Source organism: Macaca mulatta, chromosome 10, assembly GCF_049350105.2.
Source record: "Macaca mulatta isolate MMU2019108-1 chromosome 10, T2T-MMU8v2.0, whole genome shotgun sequence".
NCBI classification, from domain to species: Eukaryota; Metazoa; Chordata; class Mammalia; order Primates; family Cercopithecidae; genus Macaca; species Macaca mulatta.
The window spans coordinates 34353538-34376483 of record NC_133415.1 but is presented as its reverse complement, the minus strand read 5'-3'; the positions used below and the strand labels follow the sequence as shown (position 1 = coordinate 34376483).

Sequence of the window (22946 nt, the reverse complement as noted above, 5' to 3'; positions counted from 1 at the left end):
AGAAGGGCAGCCTTGAGGGATACAGTGCTGGAGATGAGAAAATTCAGGACTGTTACTTTTACAGACACCTACCTCTATGAAGAATTGTCTGTCATGAGTCAGACATGTGACCTTATGTACCTAATTGATGTATATTAGATACATAACCAAACTTGTTTCAGATTTTAGCTTTGCCATGGACAGGATGTGTGTCTGTGGGCAGGTTCTCTTTAAAAAAAAAAAAAAAAAATTACGGCCGGGTGTGGTGGCTCATGCCTGTAATCCCAGCACTTTGGGAGGCCGAGGCGGGCGGATCACCTGAGGTTGGGAGTTCACAACCAGCCTGACCAACATGGAGAACCCCCATCTCTACTAAAAATACAAAATTAGCCGGGCATGGTCGTGCATGCCTGTAGTCCCAGCTACTCAGGAGGCTGAGGCAGGAGAATCGCTTGAACCTGGGAGTTGGAGGTTGCAGTGAGCCAAGATTGCGCCATTGCATTCCAGCCTGGGCAACAAGAGTGAAACTCCGTCTCAAAAAAAAAAAATTTCAACTTTTATTTTAGATTCAGGGGACATGTATGTGCAGGTTTGTTATAGGAAGGTCTCTGAATCTTAGTTTTCTCATTTGTGAAATGGGAAACAATACTAGCCTCGTAAGTTTTATTAGAATTAAATGAGATAATAAATGTTCAGTACTTATTAAGCATATTATCAGGCACCATAGTAAAGCTCAGTAAACAGCAGCTATTAGCTTTAACACGTGGTACCTTATTCTCAAATGGTCACTATTAATAGAATATTAGTATGTTGCCTGTCAGTACATAATTTGTTAAGATATCTATTTGCCTTGTTTGCTTTTTGGAATAAGAGAAAATATTCTCTCTGATATAGACATTTGAAATAGATTTATTTTATTTATTTATTTATTTTTGAGATGGAGTCTAACTCTGTCGCCCAGGCTGAAGTGCAGTGGCATGATCTTGGCTCACTGCAGCCTCCGCCTCCTAGGTTCAAGCAGTTCTCCTGCTTCAGCCTCCCGAGTAGCTGGGATTATAGGTACCCGCTACCACGCCCAGCTAATTTTTGTATTCTCAGTAGAGATGGGGTTTCACTGTGTTGGCGGCCAGGCTGGTCTCAAACTCCTGACCTTGTGATCTGCCACTCACCTCAACCTCCCAAATTGCTGGGATTACAAGTGTGAGCCACTATGCCCAGCCTTTTGTTGTTGTTGTTGTTGGAGTCTCGCTTTGTTGCCCAGCCTGGAGTACAGTGGTGCAATCTCGGCTCACTGCAGCCTCTGCCTCCCGGGTTCAAGCAGTTCTCCTGCCTCAGCCTCCCAAGTAGCTGGGCTTGCAGGTGCCCACCATTAAACCCAGCTAATTTTTGTACTTTTAGTAGAGACGGGGTTCGCCATGTTGGCCAGGCTGGTCTCAAACCCCTGACTTCAGGTGATCTACCTGCCTTGTCCTACCAAAGTGCTGGGATTACACGCATGAGCCACCCTACCCGGCCTGAAATATATTTTATAAAGGGCTGGATGCAGTACAGTAACTCACACCTGTAATCCCAGCACTTTGGGAGGCTGAGGCAGGATGATCGCTTGAGCCCAGAAGTTCGAGACCAGCCTGGGCAACATAGCAAGACCCTGTCTCTTAAAAAAAAAAAGCCAGACATGGTGGTGCGCACCTGTATTCTGAGCTATTTGGGAGGCCGAGGTGGGAGGATGGCTTGAGCCTAGGAGGTGGAGGTTGCAGTGAGCCGAGATCGTGCCACTGTATTCCAGCCTGCACAACAGCGCCAGACTGTTTCAGAAAAAAAAGAAAAGAAAGCCCATACCTATTAGTAGTCACTCTGCCTATTAGTAGTTACTCCCCATTTCCTTTCCTGCTCCTCCCAGCCCACAGCAACAATGACTCTACTTTCTGTCTTAATGAATTTTTGTCTGTTCTGGACATTTCAAATAAATGGAGTAAATAATATGTGCCTGAAGTCTCTTTTAATATGTAGACTTATCCTCCCTCTTTTTTTTCTCTCTTTAATTTAGTTACAAGTTATTTTTCCTGAAAAATTTTCTAATTTCTGGATTTAATTGACTATATCACTGAGATACCACTTAACATATTCTTCTGTGTCTGTATTTCCTTCCTGATCAGATTCAGGTTCAATCTTTTTGGCAAGAATACCTAATGGGTGGTTTTATCTGTTTCCTATTGCATCACACTGGGTGACATATAATATCTGGTTGTCTCTTACACTGTATTTTGAAGCACACAAATCAAAGACAAACCTAATCAGTGAATTCGGTATAGATAAAATTTGTAGAATATGATTTTTTTTTTTTTTTTTTTTTTTTTGAGACGGAGTCTCGCTCTGTCGCCCAGGCTGGAGTGCAGTGGCCGCATCTCAGCTCACTGCAAGCTCCGCCTCCCGGGTCTACGCCATTCTCCTGCCTCAGCCTCCCGAGTAGCTGGGACTACAGGCGCCCGCCACCTCACCCGGCTAGTTTTTTGTATTTTTTAGTAGAGATGGGGTTTCACCGTATTAGCCAGGCTGGTCTCGATCTCCTGACCTTGTGATCCGCCCGTCTCGGCCTCCCAAAGTGCTGGGATTACAGGCCTGAGCCACCGCGCCCGGCCAATATGATTTTTATTAGAACTGTTAAGTCACAGAAGGATTAAATAGATTGGTGGAGCAAAATATGTCACTGTTATCATAAATATTCGTTGTAATGAAAGGGACTCTCAGAGCTGTAAGTTAGTATGCTTCATTTCTATACCAAGCAAGCTCATATATTCTTTAATAAAAGGATAATGTCACTGAATTTAAGTAGGTCTAACCTGTTAAAGAGACCACATAGTGTTTGAAGAGATGTCAGGAGATTAAATAAGTGTGTGGATAAAGGTAAGCCAGTGGAGGTAATCTGTTTTGATGGCCAAAAATACTTTAGCATTTCATTGCAAAAACAGTTGAAGAAAAAAAAAATTATATATGATGTGGGGATTACTGTTATCCAGTAAGGAAATGACTTTTAAGAAAGAATCAAAGATAAAACTGTTTGCTGACTTTTTAGACCTAGACATGTGAATCGTGGGTTCTTCTAGGAGTGGATGCCTGGGGATCTAGTTTTGTTTTAACATTTAAAAAAATAATGTGGGAGGGAAGAGTCCAAAAAAAATCAGTTGTGCAGATTATGTAAAATTCTTGTGGATGGTAAAATGTCAAATTGATGGAGGTCAGTTGTAGAATTAACTCATGGAGCTTTGTGTGTAGGATTATGTGTAAATCCTCTTAGGATTTAGCTGCTTAAAGACAATCTAAATGGTACAGTGGCCTTGGACGTCATCATACAGGTCCCTGAAGATAGCATGCCAAATAGGTAAGCCTGGTATATGGTAGTCATTTAATAGCTGTATGAGGAATGAAGGGAAAAAAAACGAGTCATCTGACATAGCATGTACCACCAAGAAGCGTATTACCAACCACATAGAAAATGTCCATCCTGAAAAATGACGTTTCTGCACTGTGGTTACTGCGTTTCAAGAAAGATATTGAAATAGGGAAGATCCAGAAAAGGGAACTTAAGTGATCAAATGGATCACTTTGCATTGCAATGGAGCAATGGCCATATGAAAAACAGAATAAGAGAATAGTGGATTTCAGACTGGAAGTCTAGTGAGTGAGGCTTTTCACTCCTCTTCCAGGAGTGAAAGAGAATTGCAGATTTATCACTAGATTCTTACGTAGTAAAACTAGGGTGTCTGCTTTTTGATATATGAAAGAGTTAAATTTGGAACACATAAAACTTACTGGTATTTTGTATAACAAGCATAAAATATTTACAACTTATTTCCCCAAGAGGTAATAGAGCTTAAATATGAATAACTTTAAAATGTTATAGTATCATGGATTATTATGGGAAATTAGAATGTTTTGAAGTCCAGGACATCCCAGACCTTTAAGTTGATACACAGATTAGCACCACTGGTTCATGAGCCACTCCTTACCTGCTGCTACCCATGGCAAAATATAAACAGTTTTTTGTTTGTTTGTGTAATAGTGTAAGTTTTCTTATTGTGGAAATGCCTAATGTGTTCTTCCTTATCGCCCTATGCTACTCCATCAGTGTTAAGAAGGAGTTTTCAATATATTTTGGGCTGGAGCGCCTTGAGAATGTGAAGAAGTAAAGACATTATGTGTTCACTGCATTCTTCCTTTCAGATTTTGATAGAGATTCCCCCAGGGCTGCTTTCTTTTCCTTTCTTTAAAAGCCAAGGAATGTTAGTTTGAAATATAAAACTCATTGTTTTTTGTTTGTCCTCCTGCAGAAGTATTTTGTCGTCCCTCGGTTATTTCCTTGGTAGTCTGCTAACAAGGAACTGGAATTGGTTTCATTTCCTTTTGCATTCCTTTTCCAGGCATATGGACCTCTTGATGTTTTAGACAAAACAGACTGCATGCAGATGGCTACCTGAATACTTAGTTTTTTTTCAATATGCATTTTTTTTTAAAGGAAGACAGGGACTCTAGTTAGTTTCTGTTGTAATTTTTAATGACTTTTAAGTATTGAGCCACATGGTTATTAGGTGTAGATTGTAATGGCATCTTTTATGTTTGACTTTTGATGAGTTTTGCAAGATAGCTCTTAATTTTTTTTTTTTTTTTTTTGTTGAGATGGAGTCTCGCTCTGTCACCCAGGCTGGAGTGCAGTGGCCGGATCTCAGCTCACTGCAAGCTCCGCCTCCCGGGTTTACGCCATTCTCCTGCCTCAGCCTCCCAAGTAGCTGGGACTACAGGCGCCCGCCACCTCGCCCGGCTAGATTTTTGTATTTTTTTAGTAGAGACGGGGTTTCACTGTGTTAGCCAGGATGGTCTCGATCTCCTGACCTCGTGATCCGCCCGTCTCGGCCTCCCAAAGTGCTGGGATTACAGGCTTGAGCCACCGCGCCCGGCCTAATTTTTAAAAGTTCTTATTTCCAAATAATAAAAGCACTTGGTACAAAGTACAAAAAAGTACAGAAAGATAGGCTTTGAAAAATAAAAGTTTTCTCTCATCCTTGTTGCCAGTCACCTAGTTCCTTTTAGGCAACCAGTATTACCAGTTTCTTGCGAATTTTTCTGGAGATACTGTAGGATTATATAAACATATATATTTGTATATGTTTTTATTACGCAAATAGTACTGTATATATTCTTCTATAACTTGCCTTTTTTCACTTAAAGTAAATCCTGGTGATTGGGTAGTAAGCGATCGAAGTCTTTTTAACAGCTGCATATTTTACTGGATGATGATAATTTATTTAACTAGTCCCTGTTGGGTTGTTTTTCTAGTTTTCTGCTATTATAAATAATGCTTCAGGCTGGGCACAGTGGCACAAGCCCATAATCCCAGCACTTTGGGAGGCCGAGGTGGGCAGGTCACTTGAGGCCAGGAGTTTGAGACCAGCCTGGCCAACATGGTGAAACCCTGTCTCTACTTAAAATACAAAAATTAGCCAGGCGTCATGGTGGACACTTGTAATCCCAGCTACTCAGGAGGCTGAGCAGAGAATTGCTTGAACCTGAGAGGCGGAGGCTGCAGTGAGCCAAGATTGCACCACTGCCTGGGCGAAAGAGCAAGACTCCATCTCAAAAAAAAAGAAAAAAGAAATTAATTAATAATGCCTCAGTGAATTTCCTTCTATATATGTTATTTCTCACACACACATACAGGCACACACATGCCTAATTATTTTCAATAACTATTTCTACCTCCCTATTGTATAAAACCTACATGCAGTATTCACAAAAGTCCTAATAGAAGTTACTGTTTTATTTCCTTTATATAATGAAAGTAAAATACCTTAATGATGCATTTAAGTATAATTTTCTAGTAGTTGAACATATAAAACACATTGTAAGAATTTCAATGTGGTTTTTTTATTCTCTCATCTTTGCATCGAAGATTTTGGTGCCTCTGGTTTTGCTACGACACATGCTTTTGGAATTGACAAGACGTGGTCAAGAACCTTTGAGTGCACTGCTGCAGTTTGGCGTGACATACCTGGAGGACTATTCGGCAGAGTACATCATTCAGCAAGGTGGCTGGGTATGAGCTGTTATATATTAAAAATATTTTCTTGAAAAAAAATTAGGTTCATTGTTGTTGTTGTTTTGCTTAAGAGATGGGTTCTTGCTGTGTTGTCCGGGCTGGAGTGCAGCGTCTAATAGCAGACACTCTCATGCAGGCTTCAGTCTCAAACTCCTGGGCTCAAGTGATCCAGCCTCAGGTCCTGAATAGTCAGGAGCACAGGCTGGGACTATAGGTGCCCACCACTGTGCCGTGCTCTATCCTATTTTTTGATATGTAATTATTATTATTATTCAGTTCGGTTGTTTTCAAATTTTCCTTATATGTTCTTTGACCCTTGAATTACTTGGAAATTATTTTTAATTTCCAAATATTTACGGGTTTAAAAATTTTCTTTTCAATTACTAATTCTGTTTCATCAGAAAGCACGGCCATCATGGCATTGAAACTTGAGTTATGGCCTACTATCATGATCAATTTTAAAGAATATATATATATATATATAGGGCTGGGCGCAGTGGTGCACATCTGTAATCCCAGTGCTTTGGGAGGCTGAGGTGGGTGAATCACCTGAGGTCAGGAGTTCAAGACCAGCCTGGTCAACATGACGAAACCCTGTCTGTACAAAAAAATACAAAAAATTAACCGGGTATGGTGGCATGTGCCTGTAATCCCAGCTACTCAGGAGGCCGAGGCAGGAGAATCACTTGAACCCGGGAGGCAGAGGTTGCAGTGAGCCAAGATAGCGCCACTTCACTCCAGCCTGGGCGACAGAGCAACAACAACAACAAATATATATATATATATATTTTATGCGTGTTTCAGGAGAACATATATTCTCTAATTGTTGGTGCAGAGGTCTGTACGTGTCCATTCACATTTAATCAGTCTTAATAATTATGTATTTTAAATCTTTCAGTCATTTCCAATTTTTTTGTCTAATTATTTGCTAAGAGAGACATGTTCAGATTTGCTACTATGGTGGTAGATTTTCCATTTTCCCTTTAGTTCTGTCAATTGTAGGTGACTAAAAGTTGTAATTATCAACCCTTGGTGAATTGAATGTTTTATTATTACAGTTATGGACTTTGTCTCTAGAAATGTTTTTTGTCCTAAAATCTATTTTTTTTCTTTCTAAATAATCCAGCCCAAAATGTCAAATATCCCTTTGATATTAAAGGATATCTTTAATTTCTCTCAATAATACTTGATAGTTTTAAATGTAGAAGTATTGTACAGTATGGGCTTCCTTCCACATCGTACTTGAAACGTACTTATTTCTATTTTTGTTTTTAAAATATTTATTTATTTTTTTTAAATAAAAAGAGACAGGGTCTTTCTCTGTTGCCCAGGCTGATCTCAAACTCCTGAGCTGAAGCAGTCTTCTGCCTTGGCCTCCCAAAGTGCTAGGATTAGAGGTGTGAGCCACCACGCCCGGCTGTGTTTCTTTTTTAACAGTAGTTAAATAGTTTGGATGAACCATATTTTTTTTAAACTTTCCTGAAGGAGTGAAGACTGTTTGAAATCCTTCTGTATTAAAAATGACATTAATGAAAATCCTTGCCAAATAAATGTATATGCTCGAGACCTGATTATAGCTTCTGGTTAGGATTTCATGTCTTACTTAGCTGAACTGAACCTTCTCTCCCTTCCTCCCTCTGTCCCTCTCTCCTCTTATTTTTTTTTTTTTTTTTTTTTTTTGTGAGGACGGAGTCTCACTCTGTTGCTAGGCTGGAGTACAGTGGCACAATCTCAGCTCACTGCAACCTCCGCCTCCTGAGTTCAAGCGGTTCTCATGCCTCAGCCTCCCGAGTAGCTGGGACTACAGGCGCCTGCCACCACGCCCTGCTAATTTTTGTGTTTTTAGTAGAGACGGGGTTTCGCCATGTTGACCAGGATGGTCTGAATCTCTTGACCTTGTGATCTGCCTGCCTCAGCTTCCCAAAGTGCTGGGATTACAGGCATGAGCCACTATGCCCGGCCCCTCCTCTTATTCTTTAAAATATCAGTATATCCATCCCAGCATTTGTATCTGTATTTTATCTTTTTATTTCAATTTGTCTTGTTCCAAGCAGTCATTCCTCATTCAGCCATGTATTGAGCACCTGCTGCATACTGTGCCCTGTTCTAGGTTCTCAGTAGAGAGCTGTCAGCAGAGCGTTTCCTTGACCCGAGATAGATGACACTCTAATGGAGAGAGACCACAGTGAAGATGTGTAGTGTATCTTCATACACTACAGGGAGTTACGTGCTGTGACAACAACGCAGGGAGACACATGATGTAGGGGTCAGAGTTTTTATATTACTCAGGGGAGGCTGCACTGAGGAAGTGACATTTATTTGGACTTCACTCATCTCCTTGGGTTAATTTCACTGTTTATCATTTTTAGTCTTTTCCGTTCTTGCTCCCGGGTTTTTTTCTTTCTTTCTTTGGGCCTAGAAATGTTTTTTAAGCCGGGCGCGGTGGCTCACGCCTGTAATCCCAGCACTTTGGGAGGCTGAGGTAGGCGGATCATGAGGTCAGGAGATCGAGACCACGGTGAAACCCCGTCTCTACTAAAAATACAAAAAATTGGCCGGGTGCGGTGGCAGGCGCCTGTGGTCCCAGCTACTCAGGAGGCTGAGGCAGGAGAATGGTGTGAACCCAGGAGGCGGAGCTTGCAGTGAGCCGAGGTCGAGATCTCGCCACTGCGCTCCAGCCTGGGCTACAGAGCGAGACTCTGTCCCAAAAAAAAAAAAAAAAAAGAAATGTTTTTTAAGTTTACTTGTTGTAATTTGCTCAACAGTCAGTGATTCCGTAGAGAGAGTACTTTTCATAAAGTATGCTCCTCAGTATTGTTTTTTAGCCACTATGCATCTGAGGGTTTGAGTTAATTTTTAAAATGTGTAAATTTAATTACTATGGATACTAGTATCGAACATACTAGGTTTATGTGTTTGGCAAATGCTTACTGAAGAAAATCCTGAGCATTTGTCTTAGGAAAATAAAAATATTTTTTGAGCTGTTCTTAAAAATAAGAATTGTGACAATTTATTGTTATTGTTGTCTTCCTACTTTAATACTTTTTAAAAGCGTTTGCCAGTGTAGTGTATGGTTTGTGTGATAGCCAGGAGACATCCCAGGTTAACTGTCACTTATCCCATATGGTGCTTTACAACAAAGGAAGAAAAATGCAGGGAATATTATGCACTCCCTTCTCGACTTTCAGTTTTATGACGATGTACATCCAGGTTTGTTTGGTGATTGTAATTTGTTACACAGAAAGTAAGTATATTATTCAACTCCAGTATCTGTGCAAAAAGAAAAGATCTACTGCCTGGATAACTAGTTCATTAATACTTCTTTTTTTTTTTTTTTTTTTAGAACAGTCTTGCTCTGTCATCCTGGCTTGAGTGCAGTGGCACAATTGCAGCCCACTGCAACCTCTGCCTCCCAGGTTCAAGCTATTCTTGTGCCTCAGCCTCCTGAGTAGCTGAGTTTACAGGTGTGCGCCACTAGGACCAGCTACTTTTTGTATTTTTAGTAGAGATAGAGTTTCGCCATGTTGGCAGGCTGGTCTCAAACTCCTGACCTCAGGTGATCCACCCACCTAGGCCTCCCAAAGTGCTGGGATTACAGGCGTGAGCCACTGCACCTGGCCTTCATTAATATTTCCAATGTGTTTTATCTCTAAATTTGAATGTCCAATCTGTATTTCACATTGTTCAGTCTAAGCTCTCCATTTGCTTGTGTTTAAAACTAAGATATTAGGCTGGGTGCGGTGGCTCATCCCTATAATCCCAGCACTTCGGGAGGCCGAGGTGGGCAGATCACCTGAGGTCAGGAGTTTGAGACTATCCTGGCCAACATGGTGAGACCCCATCTCTACTAAAAATACAAAAATTATCTGGGTGTGATGGCAAGCACCTGTAATCTTAGCTACTTGGGAGGCTAAGGCAGGAGAATTGCTTGAACTAGGGAGGCAGAGATTTCAGTGAGCCAAGATCACGCCATTGCATTTCAGCCTGGGAAACAAGAGTGAAACTCTGTCTCCAAAAAAAAAAAAAAAAAAAAAAAAACCACCAAGAAACTGCTTTTTTTTTTTTTGAGATGGAATCTTGCTCTGTCGCCCAGGCTAGAGTGCAGTGGCATGATCTCAGCTCACTGCAAGCTCCGCCTCCCGGGTTCATGCTATTCTCCTGCCTCAGCCTCCCGAGTAGCTGGGATTACAGGCACCCACCACCATGCCTGGCTAATTTTTTGTATTTTTAGTAGAGACAGGGTTTCACCGTGTTAGCCAGGATGGTCTCAATCTCCTGAACTTGTGATTCGCCCTTGTTGGCCTCCCAAAGTGCTGGGATTACAGACGTGAGCCACTGCGCCTGGCCGATACTGCTTTTTTTTTTAATGCCAGTTGGTGAAAATGTATCCGGTGACATAAGCTGTCAACCTGAATCTCCTTAAGATACTTCGTGTTGAACATTACATTGACAGCTCTTAAAACCCTTCCAGAAGAGAATCATTTGACCACATGATACTGCTTGTCTGTTATATAAAGCCTGTGGTATGATTTCCACGGGGAATGTATTTGTCTTTAGTCACTTGAACACAACATCAAGTGAAACAAACTGCCTATTTCTCAAAGTGCAGCTGCTTTTGAAAACCTGCAGCAGAGGATGTGGTGCCAGCAGCCATAATCTGTTGGATTAATGGAGTGACAGCACATTGTCAGTTAGGAACAGGCAGGCTTTGGACATACAGATTTGAAGGAGAAAAATAATATTTTGTTTTCTGAATTATTAGCAGAAATGTCTAGGACTTAGAGACAGTGTCTTGCCTTGTTGCCCTGGCTGGAGTACAGTGGCATGATCATGGTTCACTGCAGCCTCAACTTCCTGGGTTTGTGATCCTCCCACCTCAGCCTCCCTAGTAGCTGGGACCACAAGTGTGCATGCACTACCACACTTGGCTTATTTTTTGCAGAGAGAAGGTTTCACTATGTTGCCCAAGCTGGTCTCAAACTCCTGGCCTCAAGCAATCCTCCCTCCTTGGCCTCCCAAAATGCTGGGATTACAGGCATGCACCACCTTGCCCAGCCTGTTTTCTCTTTCTACCTTGTTTTTTTTTTTCACTCTGCCTTTTTTCAGCGAATGATGAATTGAGAAAAGGATTAGAAATCACAAGATTTGTTTCTTGCCCCAGCTCTGCCAAATACTAGCCCTGTGTTTTGGAAGGATTGGTTTAACTTCTCTGAACCTCAGTTTCAACTACAAAAAGAGAAGAATAGCTTCTCTATCTCACAAAATAATGATGTGAAAGTGTTTTGTGAAAATGTTACATTTTTACAAATGCAGGTTTTCACATGTGTCTCTGAAGAGTGTGGGCTTTCTTTCCTTCTCCTTAAGCCTGATCACCGTACCCGTTTCCTCTTAGTTTCAGTTCTGACTTTTATTTGCCCTGCAGCCCAGTGAGGGCACAGACTGGTTCATGTGCTGTGATTCTCCCTGAGTCATCCTTGCTCCCTCCCTCCTCATTCTCTTTCATTTCCTGGGCTTGTGTTGCTACGTTGGGAGTAAGTCTGTCTCCTGGAAAGGGCAGAGCAAGTCCACTGTGGTAAGGCTTGTATTTTACTTTCTCCATCGTCACATGCTAAATACTTCCTGTGAAAGATTTGCTTTTAGATTACATAAAAGATTATTGGAGGAAATGTCATCTAATGTCTATTGTAATATTTAAGTATTTTGAATAAAATTAATCTGTCATTTTCTTTTGACGTGAAGCTTCTGATTTTAGAATAGGTTTTTGTTTGTTTAATCTAGGATATTTAAAGACTATCTCTTGGAAGCTTTTAGGTTAATAATTTGTTAGAATAGTTTTCATATTGTGGGAGCTGACACAAAGGAGATGATCTGAAATTAATGAAGTGGGTTGCAGCTAAAATCAATTTAGTAAGACTAAGTACTGTTTTGGGAAATCTGCCTGCTGTATATGTGGGTGTGGATGTTTACTGTGTTATACTCTGAAACGTATTTTTTGTGGATCTTCCTCATCGTGTTGGGTGGAAAATTACTTCTGTGTAATTTCTTCAACACAGTCCATTTTCTTATTTTAGGTTAATAGTGATCTGAGAGGCATTTGGTTATAAGGGTCTAAAGCAGTGATCTGTTTCCATTTTGTAACTTCGAGGGCTCAAAAATATAAAACCAGCTGGTTGATCCCAGCTAGTTGTATATTTTTGAGCCCTCGAAGTTACAAAATGTCAGTGGAGCCTTTGTGTGTTTTATGTCAGTGTAGCCAAAGGGATGGATACTCCCAACATGACAGATATTTTGTATTAACAATGATTTAGGTTGTCAGAATTGTTCTAAGGCTACTTGTAGATGTTTTTCTAATATAAGTTGTAATTAGTGTATTATCCAAAACAGCTCTTTTTCTTGACAGGTAGATATATGAAGTCTGAGAAGTAATGACAGAGGTTTGTTGGCATAAATCTTAAGGTAAAACGGGTCCTTAGACGAGTTTACCAATGTAGATGGGCTTTGGAATTTTGCCAAAGCTTCTTCAGATGGAAAAGTTCATAGGAGCTCAGCGCAGCAGCAGCTATGTCTCAGAAGGTAAAATATTGCTTGAGGTGGCAGAATAATTTGTAATTGATGTGACCCCCTGCCCCCACCAAAAAAAAAAGTGAAACAAAAAAATTTAGACATCATGATGCAGCCAATTTTTCTAATAGTTCTTTGAGCGATTGTCAACCTGATTTTTACTTAGTTCCTACCACCAAAGTAATGTTTGCATTTTATTTTATATTTATTTTGATATATTCCTTTACTTAGTTTTTTACTTAGTTCCTACCACCAAAACAAAGTTATATTTGTGTTTTATTTTACATTTATTTTGATATATTCCTTTTATCTACGTGTTTCTTCTCTGCTTCCCTTTTTAATTGAAGAGTTTAATGCATATATCTTTGTGTGTTTGCTTGAAAAAAACACCAAGAATAACATGCTCTATCTATGAATACTTCTGGCCATTAACTCAAAAGGCACTCTGTTACAGAAATCAATCAGGGACTTCACCTAAGAGGCAGGACAGCATAATTGGTAAAAATGTGGACCCTGGAGGCAAACTGCCTGGGTTTGAATCCCAGCTTTATTACTTTGGGAAAACTACTTATCTTATTTACTTGTTTTGGTTTCCATGTCTGTGGAATGGAAATAACAATAATCCTCTCATAGCATTGTTATGAGGTTTAAATAGATTAATTTAAGTGAAGTCTTTAGAAGGGCACATGATAAGAATTACATAAGGGTTACCTATTGTTACTATCCAATTTGTCATAGCAAGCTAAAGGACCTTGGGCAAGTTACTCAACCCCTCTGGCATCATTTATTTAAGAACAATAACAAGACATAGCTCTCTGCTTCTTTGTGCATATTTAACTCATGGTTTATCCCAGCTAGTTTTATATTTTTGAGCCCTTGAAATTACTCCTTTGCATTTTATGTCAGTGAAGCCAAAGAGGTAGATACTCTCAGCAATACAAATATTTTGTATTAAAAAAAATTTAGATCGTTAGAATGATTCCGAGGCTACTTGTAGATGTTATTCTTCTAATATGATAAGTTGTAAGTAAGATATTATCCAAAACAGCTTTTTATTTTAGTGAAAGCCTGCTCTTCATTATGACAGTAATTATTAAGAGAGGCTCAGCCGGGCGTGGTGGCTCACGCCTGTAGTCCCAGCACTTTGAGAGGCCAAGGTGGGCGGATCATAAGACCAGGAGATCGAGACCATCCTGGCTAACACTGTGAAAGCCCGTCTCTACTAAAAATACAAGAAATTAGCCGGGCGTGGTGGCCGGTGCCTGTAGTCCCAGCTACTCAGGAGGCTGAGGCAGGAGAATGGCGTGAACCCGGGAGGCGGAGCTTGCAGTGAGCCGAGATCATGCCACTGCACTCCAGCCTGGGTGACAGAACGAGACTCCGTCTCAAAAAGAAAAAAAAGAAGCTCCAGCCCGGTGACATGGCAAAACCCTGTCTCAAAAATACAAAATTGAGGCTGGACGTGGTGGCTCATGCCTGTAATCCCAACACTTTGGGAGGCCAAGATGGGCAGATCACCTAAGGTCCAGAGTTCGAGACCAGGCTCGCCAACATGGTGAAACCCTGTCTCTACTAAAAATACAAAAATTAGCCGGGCATGGTGGTGCACGCCTGTAGTCCCAGCTACTCAGGAGGCTGAGGCAGGAGAATTGCTTGAACCTGGGAGAAATAAATAAAATAAAATAAAATAAAATAAAATAGATAAAAATAGAAAAATTAGCCATGCATGGTGGTGGGTTCCTATAATCCCAATTACTCAGGTGACTGAGGCAGGAGAATCGCTTGAACCCAGATTGTAGAACCTAGGAGCTGAAATCGTGCTGCTGCACTCCAGCCTGGGCAACACAGCGAGACTCAGTCACAAAACAGAACAAAAGAAAACATTGACCGGGTGCAGTGGCTCACTCCTGTATTCCCAGCACTTTGGGAGGCTGAGGCAGGTAGATTGCCCAAGTCCAGGAGCTCAAGACCAGCCTGGACAACATGGTGAGTGAGACTTCGTCTCTACAAAAAATATGAAAATTAACTGGGAGTAATCTGTGGTCCTAGTTACTCAGGAGACTGGGGCGGGAGGATCACCTGAGCCTGGGAGGTCAAGGCTGCAGTAAGCCAAGATTGTGCCACTGACCTCCAGCCTAGGTGATAGAGTAAGACCTTGTCTTAAAAAAAAAAAAAAAAAAAAAAAAGACTGCTATTTTTATATTTTTGTTTGATGTGGATTGATCCTCAGGAGTAAAAGCTTAGTAATCTGTTCTTTCTTTAAGACTTCTTACATAAGAGCACAGAATGTTCGGTGAATCTTCATTAAAATGTCACATGTCCTAAATACAGAAATACATTGTAAGGTATGGAGGCCATGACAGCAAGACATAAAGCTCTTTAATCTGAATTGACTGGGTGCAGTGGCTCACGCCTGTAAACCCAGCACTTTGGGAGGCCGAGGCAGGCAGATAATTTGAGGTCAGGAATTTGAGGCCAGCCTGGGCAACATGGTGAGACCCCATCTCTGCTAAAAATTAAAAAAAAAAATTAGCCGGGCGTGGTGGCGCACACCTGTAATCTTAACTACCCTGGAGGCTGAGGCAGGAGAATCCCTTGCACTTGGGAGGCGGAGGTTGCAGTGAGCTGAGATCACACCACTGCACTCCAGCCTGGGTGACAGAGCTAGACTCGTCTCAAAAAAAGTAAATAAAAATAAAAAATAAATAAATCTGAGTTGGCTTTTAAACAATATATTATGCCAAAGTTGTGATCAGACAAACTTGATCTAGTGTCTTAGATGAGATGAAAAGATCCTCTAGATGTGGAACAAAGAACATTCTTCAGTCTTTTGTTAACTTTGAGCTGTTAAAAATAAGGGGAAAAGCCAGGCGCAGTGGTGCGGTGGCTCATGACTATAATCCCAGCAACTCAAGAGGCTGAGGTGGGAGGATCTGCTGAGCCCAGGGTTTTCAGGCTGTAATGAGTTATGATTATGCCACTGCACTGTAGCCCCTGGGTGACAGATTGTGACCCTCATTAAAAGATAATAATAAGGGAAAGAGACATTTTACTTTTAATTTTCAGTTTGTTGACTTTTCCCTTATTTCTTCATGATGGGCCTTATTTTTTTTTTGAGACAGGGTTTCACTCTGTTGGCCAGACTGGAGTGCAGTGGCACAGTCATGACTCTCTGTAGCCTTTACCTCCTGGGCTCAAATGATCCTCCCATCTCAGCCTCTCGAGTAGCTGGGGCCACAGGCATGCACCACCACACTCACCGAACTTTTGTATTTTTTTTGTAGAGATGCAGTTTTGCCATGCTGCCCAGGCTGGTCACAAAATCCTGGGCTCAAGTGATCACCTGTCCCCGCCTCCCAAAATGCTAAGGTTACAGGCGTGAGCCACCATGCCCAGCCATGATGGAACTTTTGAAATTTCCATTTTACTTATTTTAGAACCCTAAAGGTCTGTTTTCTGAGAACTAAAATTCTTAGTGTTTTCGTTATGGCTCTTGTTTTTGTTTCAGTTTTTGCTTATTTAGTCAGTCATTGCTATTAGAGGCTCTGTTTTTAGAAGTGCAGATAAGTAACCTTTGAGGATGCCTATCAGTTGTCACTTGAGACCTCTCTGACCACTGGACAACCTTTCTGTTGGAAGAACTGTGTAATTGTAAGGCTACATCTAGGCCGGGCGCGGTGGCTCAAGCCTGTAATCCCAGCACTTTGGGAGGCCGAGACGGGTGGATCATGAGGTCAGGAGATCATGACCATCCTGGCTAACACGGTGAAACCCCGTCTCTACTAAAAAATACAAAAAACTAGCCGGGCGCGGTGGCGGGCGCCTGTAGTCCCAGCTACTCGGGAGGCTGAGGCAGGAGAATGGCGTAAACCCGGGAGGCGGAGCTTGCAGTGAGCTGAGATCGGCACTCCAGCCTGGGCGGCATAGCGAGACTTCGTCTCAAAAACAAACAAACAAACAAACAAAAAAAGGCTACATCTTTTGACATGGCATGAAAACAGATTACAAAACTTGTGGAGTATGAATAGAAAGTGAGAGCAGAGGTGACTCCAAGATTAAGAATGAAGAACATAAATTATGTTCCTTGTCTCCAAGTAAGTCAAGTTTGGTGGTGGGAGTTTAATAACATATTTTGAGGGTTTTTTTTTTTTTTTGGTGAAAATTTTTAATGTAAGTGAAAGACTAAGAAGCGTACACTGTTTTAAGCCACTTGTAGTGAAGTAACTGATGTTCTTTGACTATTTTTCATAACTCTGAAATGCAAATTATTTGATAAAATTGGATGATCTTACTTGCTTCTCATGGTGAGACTGTGACAGATTTACTCAATATTGAGTAAATCTGTATATTGTATATTGACTTTCCCAACTTGTTCTTCACTTAACAAAAAGACTTAGCCCAGTTTTAAAATGTTGGTAGTTTCAGTAATGAAAAAAGTTTAATCCTCCGCAATGCCTCATCACTTTCCTGTTAGCGACATTACAGAGATTTGAGGATGGAGGATTACACAGCTGCTAAGCCATAGTATTGGTTTCTCATTTGGAGATTTGGAAAGAGCAAATAAATAACGGAAGTGGACTATAGTTAATAAGGGACAAATGGGAACTTTGTGCTACCTGATACTACCCTTTTCTTCTTCCTTGTAAAATTATTCTGTACGTGAGCCTTTCTTTCTGATCTTCACAAAATGGAGGTTTTTGAAGAGATGACTTAATAAGCAGATAAGCCTTTGGGTATATAAATTATACGACACAGTAATTCCTTAGTAACAGATGTTAGAGGATCTGTGTGACTCATTCAGATTATGTTCTGGCAAAAAGATAGGTAAATACAACTTTACAGGAAAACTTAGCTTAACTGTTGATATGGCTTTGGTGAGCGGGTTCTTCTCCGTCTTGGACCTCCAGTCTTTCAGGAAGGTTACAGAAATCATTCCCTAAGTAAACAGTAGCCATTTTAATTCATGTTGCCTACTGTGATTCTTTGTTATTGGTGACTTACCAAGAATCAGCAAAATTTGGGATATTACTGAAGTGATTGTAAATATTCAGTGGATGAAGTGATTTACCTTGTAGTTACTGAAATGTCTAAATCATCTTACCTCTGCCTGTTCATTGTGCCAGAGTATGTATGGGCTTCAGGTATGAGAGAGACCAAGAATAAGGTTAAATCGATTACAGCAGAATTATACCCTTTTACATTTAACCAGATATAACGCCTGGGTCCTACCTTTATTAAGGATTCTAATTTAATTGTTACAGGTTGTAATGTGCTTCTAGGCAGCAAAGTTTGAGGACCTCGATGTTATATAATCTCCCCAACTGCATAACAGACTCCTGAAGCAGAGATTATAATAATCTTACATTTCTGTCTTGTCTTCTATCAAACAGAGTGTGACTATGAATTTATTAGATTGCTGATTCTATACTTGCTAGTTAAACATACCCTAAACATAAAAGAGCCAATTATTTAGTTGCTCAAACTAAACAAATATCAAGAAAGCCATGGTAAAGTACAGTTCTTTAGTAGGTATTGTAGAATATAGAGCCCCTCAATTTATGATGGGGGCACATTCCTATAAACCCATCATAAGTTGAAAATGCTTTTTTTTTTTTTTTTTCCGAGATGGAGTCTTGCTCTGTCGCCAGGCTGGAGTGCAGTGGTGCGATCTCAGCTCACTGCAACTTCCGCCTCCCGGATTCAAGTGATTCTCCTGCCTCAGCCTCCCGAGTAGCTGGGACTACAGGCATGCACCACCATGCCCAGCTAATTTTTGTATTAGTAGAGACTGGGTTTCACGATGTTGGCGAGGATGGTCTCCATCTCTTGACCTTATGATCTACCTGCCTCAGCCTCCCAAAGTGCTGGGATTACAGGCATGAACCATTGCGCCCAGCCGAAATGGCATTTAATACTCTGATAAACCCATGGTAAAGTCAAAATATTGTTAAGTGGAACCATCATAAGTTGGGGACTGTCTATACAAAGAAAAAAAAATGGGCCAGGCGTGGTGGCTTATGCTTGTAATCCCAACAGTTTGGGAGGCCAAAGCGGGCGAATCACTTGAAGTCAGGAGTTCCAGACCAGCTTGGCCAACACCATGGTGAAACACCATTTCTACCAAAAGTATTTTTAAAAAAAAATTAGCCAAGTGTGATGGTGCACACCTGTAATCCCAGCTACTTAGGAGGCTGAGGCAGGAGAATTGCTTGAACTCGGGAGGTGGAGGTTGCAGTGAGCCAAGATCGTACCACTGCACTACAGCCTGGATGACAGAGTGAAACTCCATCTCAAAAAAAAAAAAAAAAAAAAGGTAGTTGTGAGGTAAAGTAGGGCTTAATCAGGGAAGGCTTTGTAAAGACATATGGTCACATCTTGAAGGAAGTAAAGGACTTGCGTTGTAAAGCAGCCAAGGATTCGTTAGCTCAGCTTAGGTAGCTTGGGGGGACCATGACTCGGTAACAAAAGGCCTCTGCTAGAACGTAGTATTGTTATGTTTTGAATTTTGTGTGTTTGAACCATTTATGATATATCCTAAACTGAGCTTTGGTTATGCTCTGAGATTATTCAGTCCTGTTCAGACCTTCAGTGAATGTCTTTCTTCTTTGTTTATAGTAGAAGTTGGAAAACATATATTTCGTCGTTAGAGAGACTTGCAGGTCAAGAATGGCAGGTTATGATACATATTATATTGCACATAAAGAATGTTCTGGCCGGGCGCAGTGGCTCAAGCCTGTAATCCCAGCACTTTGGGAGGCCGAGACGGGCGGATCACGAGGTCAGGAGATCGAGACCATCCTGGCTAACCCAGTGAAACCCCGTCTCTAATAAAAAATACAAAAAACTGGTCAGGCGAGGTGGCGGGCGCCTGTAGTCCCAGCTACTCGGGAGGCTGAGGCAGAAGAATGGCGTAAACCCGGGAGGCGGAGCTTGCAGTGAGCTGAGATCCGGCCACAGCACTCCAGCCTGTGTGACAGAGCGAGACTCCATCTCAAAAAAAAAAAAAAAAAAAAAAAGGGATATTCTGTCTGGGAATGGTGGCTCATGCCTGTAATCCCAGCACTTTGGGTGGATCACTGGAGCCCAGAAATTTGAGACCAGTCTGGGCAACATAGCAAGACCTCATCTCTACTAAAAATCATAAGGAAAAGAAAATAATGTTTCATCTATGTGGGCAAAGTATGCAAAGATGCAGAAAGAGAAGTGACAGCTATTCAATGGAAAAGACCCCAGGTTCAAGAACTGGGCCAGCCTTACTAAGTTTCCAAAGACTTCAGTGTTAATTACGTGTGTGTGTGTGTGTGTGTGTGTGTGTGTGTATGTATATGTGTGTGTGTGTGTATATATATATATATATATATATATATTTTTTTTTTTTTTTTCTTGAGATAGGTTCTTGGTCATCCAGGCTGGAGGACAGTGGTGCAAACTTGGCTCACTACAACCTCCACCTCCCAGGCTCTAGGGATCCTCCTACCTCAGCCTCCCGAGTAGCTGGGACTACAGGCATGCGCAACCACTCCTGGCCAATTTTTGTATTTTTTGTAGAGACAGAATCTCACTATGTTGCCCAGGTTAGTCTCAAACTCCTGGGCTCAAACAACCCACCTACCTCGGCCTCCCAAAGTGCTGGGATTATAGGCCTCAGCCACTGCACCCAACCTATATTAATATAACTATACATAACATTTCATTATATTAATATAATATGTATTGAATCCTATGAGGCACATGGGAAGAGTGTGGCTGAGAAAAGAAACCAGTGCAACAAAAATATTATAAAAATATATCCTTAGTCTCAAGGAGCTTATAGTTAGGGATATAAGGCAGATCCACACTATTTCCTGTATGTTTTATAGCAAGGAGTAACAGATAAATCCTATGAGTTTAGAAGTAACAAGAAGGATTCAGATGGGCAGAATTGGGAGAGCATTCTGGATTTTCTGGATTGATGGGACAGTGTGACTTCAGTCACTCTGTTTGGGGTTGGAATTGTCTTTAGCACCAGTGCTGTGTGACCTTGAACAGTGAAGACACAGGTGCAGCTCGGAGGTATGGAAATACAGAGATGAATGAAGAGTGCTACCTAACAGTACTTGATGTTTAGAGCTTTTATATCAAAGATGGGACCAACTTTCCTATCATCCAAGCATTTATTGAGCATTACTCTTTGCTCAGCATATGTTAGGCATTACCTGGGGGATAACAAAGAAGTTGAAGGCATGTTTTCTCCCTTGAAGTATTTATGGTGTCGTTGAGAAGATGACTAATACATGTGAAAAAATTAGAAGTATGGTACAAAATAGATATTGTGATACTTTGTGTGGCCCAGACTCAGTGCTGTCTAGGAGTTGAGGAGAAATAAGAGAGGAAGATTGAATACAGTGGAATTTAAGCCAGACCCTGATGGAGCCAGATAAGGGGTCTTAAATTGGAGTCCATAGATGTGCTTCAGGGAGTCTAAAATTTCCCCTAAAATGGTATGCTGCTTTGTATGAAAGCACAGTTTTAAGGCAGAGAGGTCTTAATACCTTTCATCATATTTGCAAAACCTTTTCTGCTCCCCTAAAATTTTAATACCAGTATCTATATGAATAAGGAGACAGCGCTTGGGAATTTAGTATGGCATTTATAGGGCACAATGAGTCACATTGCCAAGATAAGCCTCCCCTCCCAGAGGGAGCACCTAGTACACAATTACAGAGAGATGTGGGTTAAATGACGGCCCTAGTGATAGTGAAGATTGACTTTGCCTCCTCTAATGCCCTTCACACTGCTGTAGCCTTTCAAAAATTTATGTTGGGTTTCCTAGGAAAACATTAATGTGCTCAAGAAGGGATAATGTATCATTCTAAATATTGTATGAATTTGCCCGCTTGCTTTTTAACTGAAAGAGTCAAAATTATAAATAGACTTCAAATGTAGAACTACTTTATTTCGTAACATTCAAACTAAGCCTTTATGTAATGGCCGGATGGTACCTTAGATTCATCTTTTCTCCTCTAAGTAATTGGGGGTGTGTATGAGGTGCCATATTGTGGGACAGGGTCTTGAATTCATGTCTCCGCAAGACCGAGGGGGAAACATGGACCTTTTATGAGGTAGAGGCAATGTTTTATATGAAGACAGGTGCTGATATTTTACTTCTCGTTCTTTGGCCTAATCTTTCCTCCTCCTCCAGCTCCAGCTTTGCCTTTCTTCACTCCCTGTCCTGTGCTTTGGCATGCTGAAGAGCCAGTAGTCTGCATATACAATGATATTTTTCAGCACCGTGTTTTTGTTTATGCTTTTCCTTCTGCCTGAAATATCTTGCTCATCTTTGATCTGCTGGTTTTCTCTTTCATTCTTTAAGATCCAACTTTGGCCAGGCACAGTGGCTCACACCTGTAATCCCAGCTCTTTGGGAGGCCGAGATGGGTGGATCTCTTGAGGTCAGGAGTTCAAAACCAGCCTGGCCAACATGGTGAAAACCCATCTTTAGTAAAAATACAAAAATTAGAAAAGTTAGCCAGGTGTGGTGGCAGGCAGCCTGGGCAACAGAGTGAGACTCCATCTCAAAAAAAAAAAAAAAAAGATCCAACGTTGTTGTTCTGTCTTCCATGAATCTCTCATGTTCCCAGAGTACCCTGTTTGTCTCCATTGCTATTTTTATTATTATTATTTTTTTTACAAAGATGGGGTCTTACCATCTTACCCAGGTGGTCTCTAACTCCTGGGCTCAAGCTTATCGTCCTGCCTGGGCCTCTAAAAGTGCTGGGATTTCAGGCATGAGACAGCAATGCCCGGCCTCTGTTACTGTATTTTAAACTCTTTGAAGGTGGAGATTGTTGTACTACCAGCACCTAAAGAGCACAGTTCCTGATGATAAGAAGTCAGGAATTGGAGAAATCCAATATGATTTCCAGATTTTTGGCTTAAATTACTGTTTTGTTTTGTTTTTTTTACATCATCCAAGTTGGATTGCAGGCCTTTCGGAGTCTTTGCATTGCTTCTGATGAAAGATAACGACTGAGGCCAGGCATGGTGGCTTAAGCCTATAATCCTAACACTTTGGGAGGCCGAAGCAGGCAGATTGCTTAAGATCAGGAATTTGAGAGCAGCCTGGGCAACATGGCAAAACCCCGTCTCTACAAAAAATGTAAAAATTAGCCAGTCGTGATGGGGCATGCCTGTGGTCCTGGCTACTCTGAAGGCTGAGGCAGGAGGGTTGCTTGAGCCCTGGGGGCAGAGGTTGCAGTGAGCTGTGTTCTCGCCACTGCACTCTAGCCTGGGCAACAGAGAGAGACTCTGTCTCAAAAAGAAGAGAAGAGAAAAG

At 41.3% G+C, this 22946-nt stretch overlaps 2 protein-coding genes across 28 annotated transcripts in view; one reads left to right on the top strand and one right to left on the bottom strand.

Annotated features, from left to right (window-relative positions):
• Positions 1-22946, bottom strand: part of BID (BH3 interacting domain death agonist) — an 82591-nt gene that overhangs the window by 7104 nt on the left and 52541 nt on the right. The window lies entirely within an intron of this gene.
• The window catches only part of BCL2L13 (BCL2 like 13), a 96297-nt gene that overhangs the window by 64408 nt on the left and 8943 nt on the right, over positions 1-22946 (top strand). For 19 of the 27 annotated variants that reach the window (XM_077950890.1, XM_077950886.1, XM_077950885.1 and 16 more), the window contains one exon: positions 5924-6067. The exons of 7 other annotated variants lie outside the window; for them this stretch is intronic. In XM_077950890.1, the coding sequence (XP_077807016.1) occupies positions 5954-6067 (114 nt within the window). In that variant the 5' untranslated portion in view covers positions 5924-5953. Of the gene's footprint in view, positions 1-5923; positions 6068-11571; positions 11643-22946 lie in introns of those variants that run through there. One more of the 27 variants, XM_015149670.3, reaches the window with a different exon arrangement.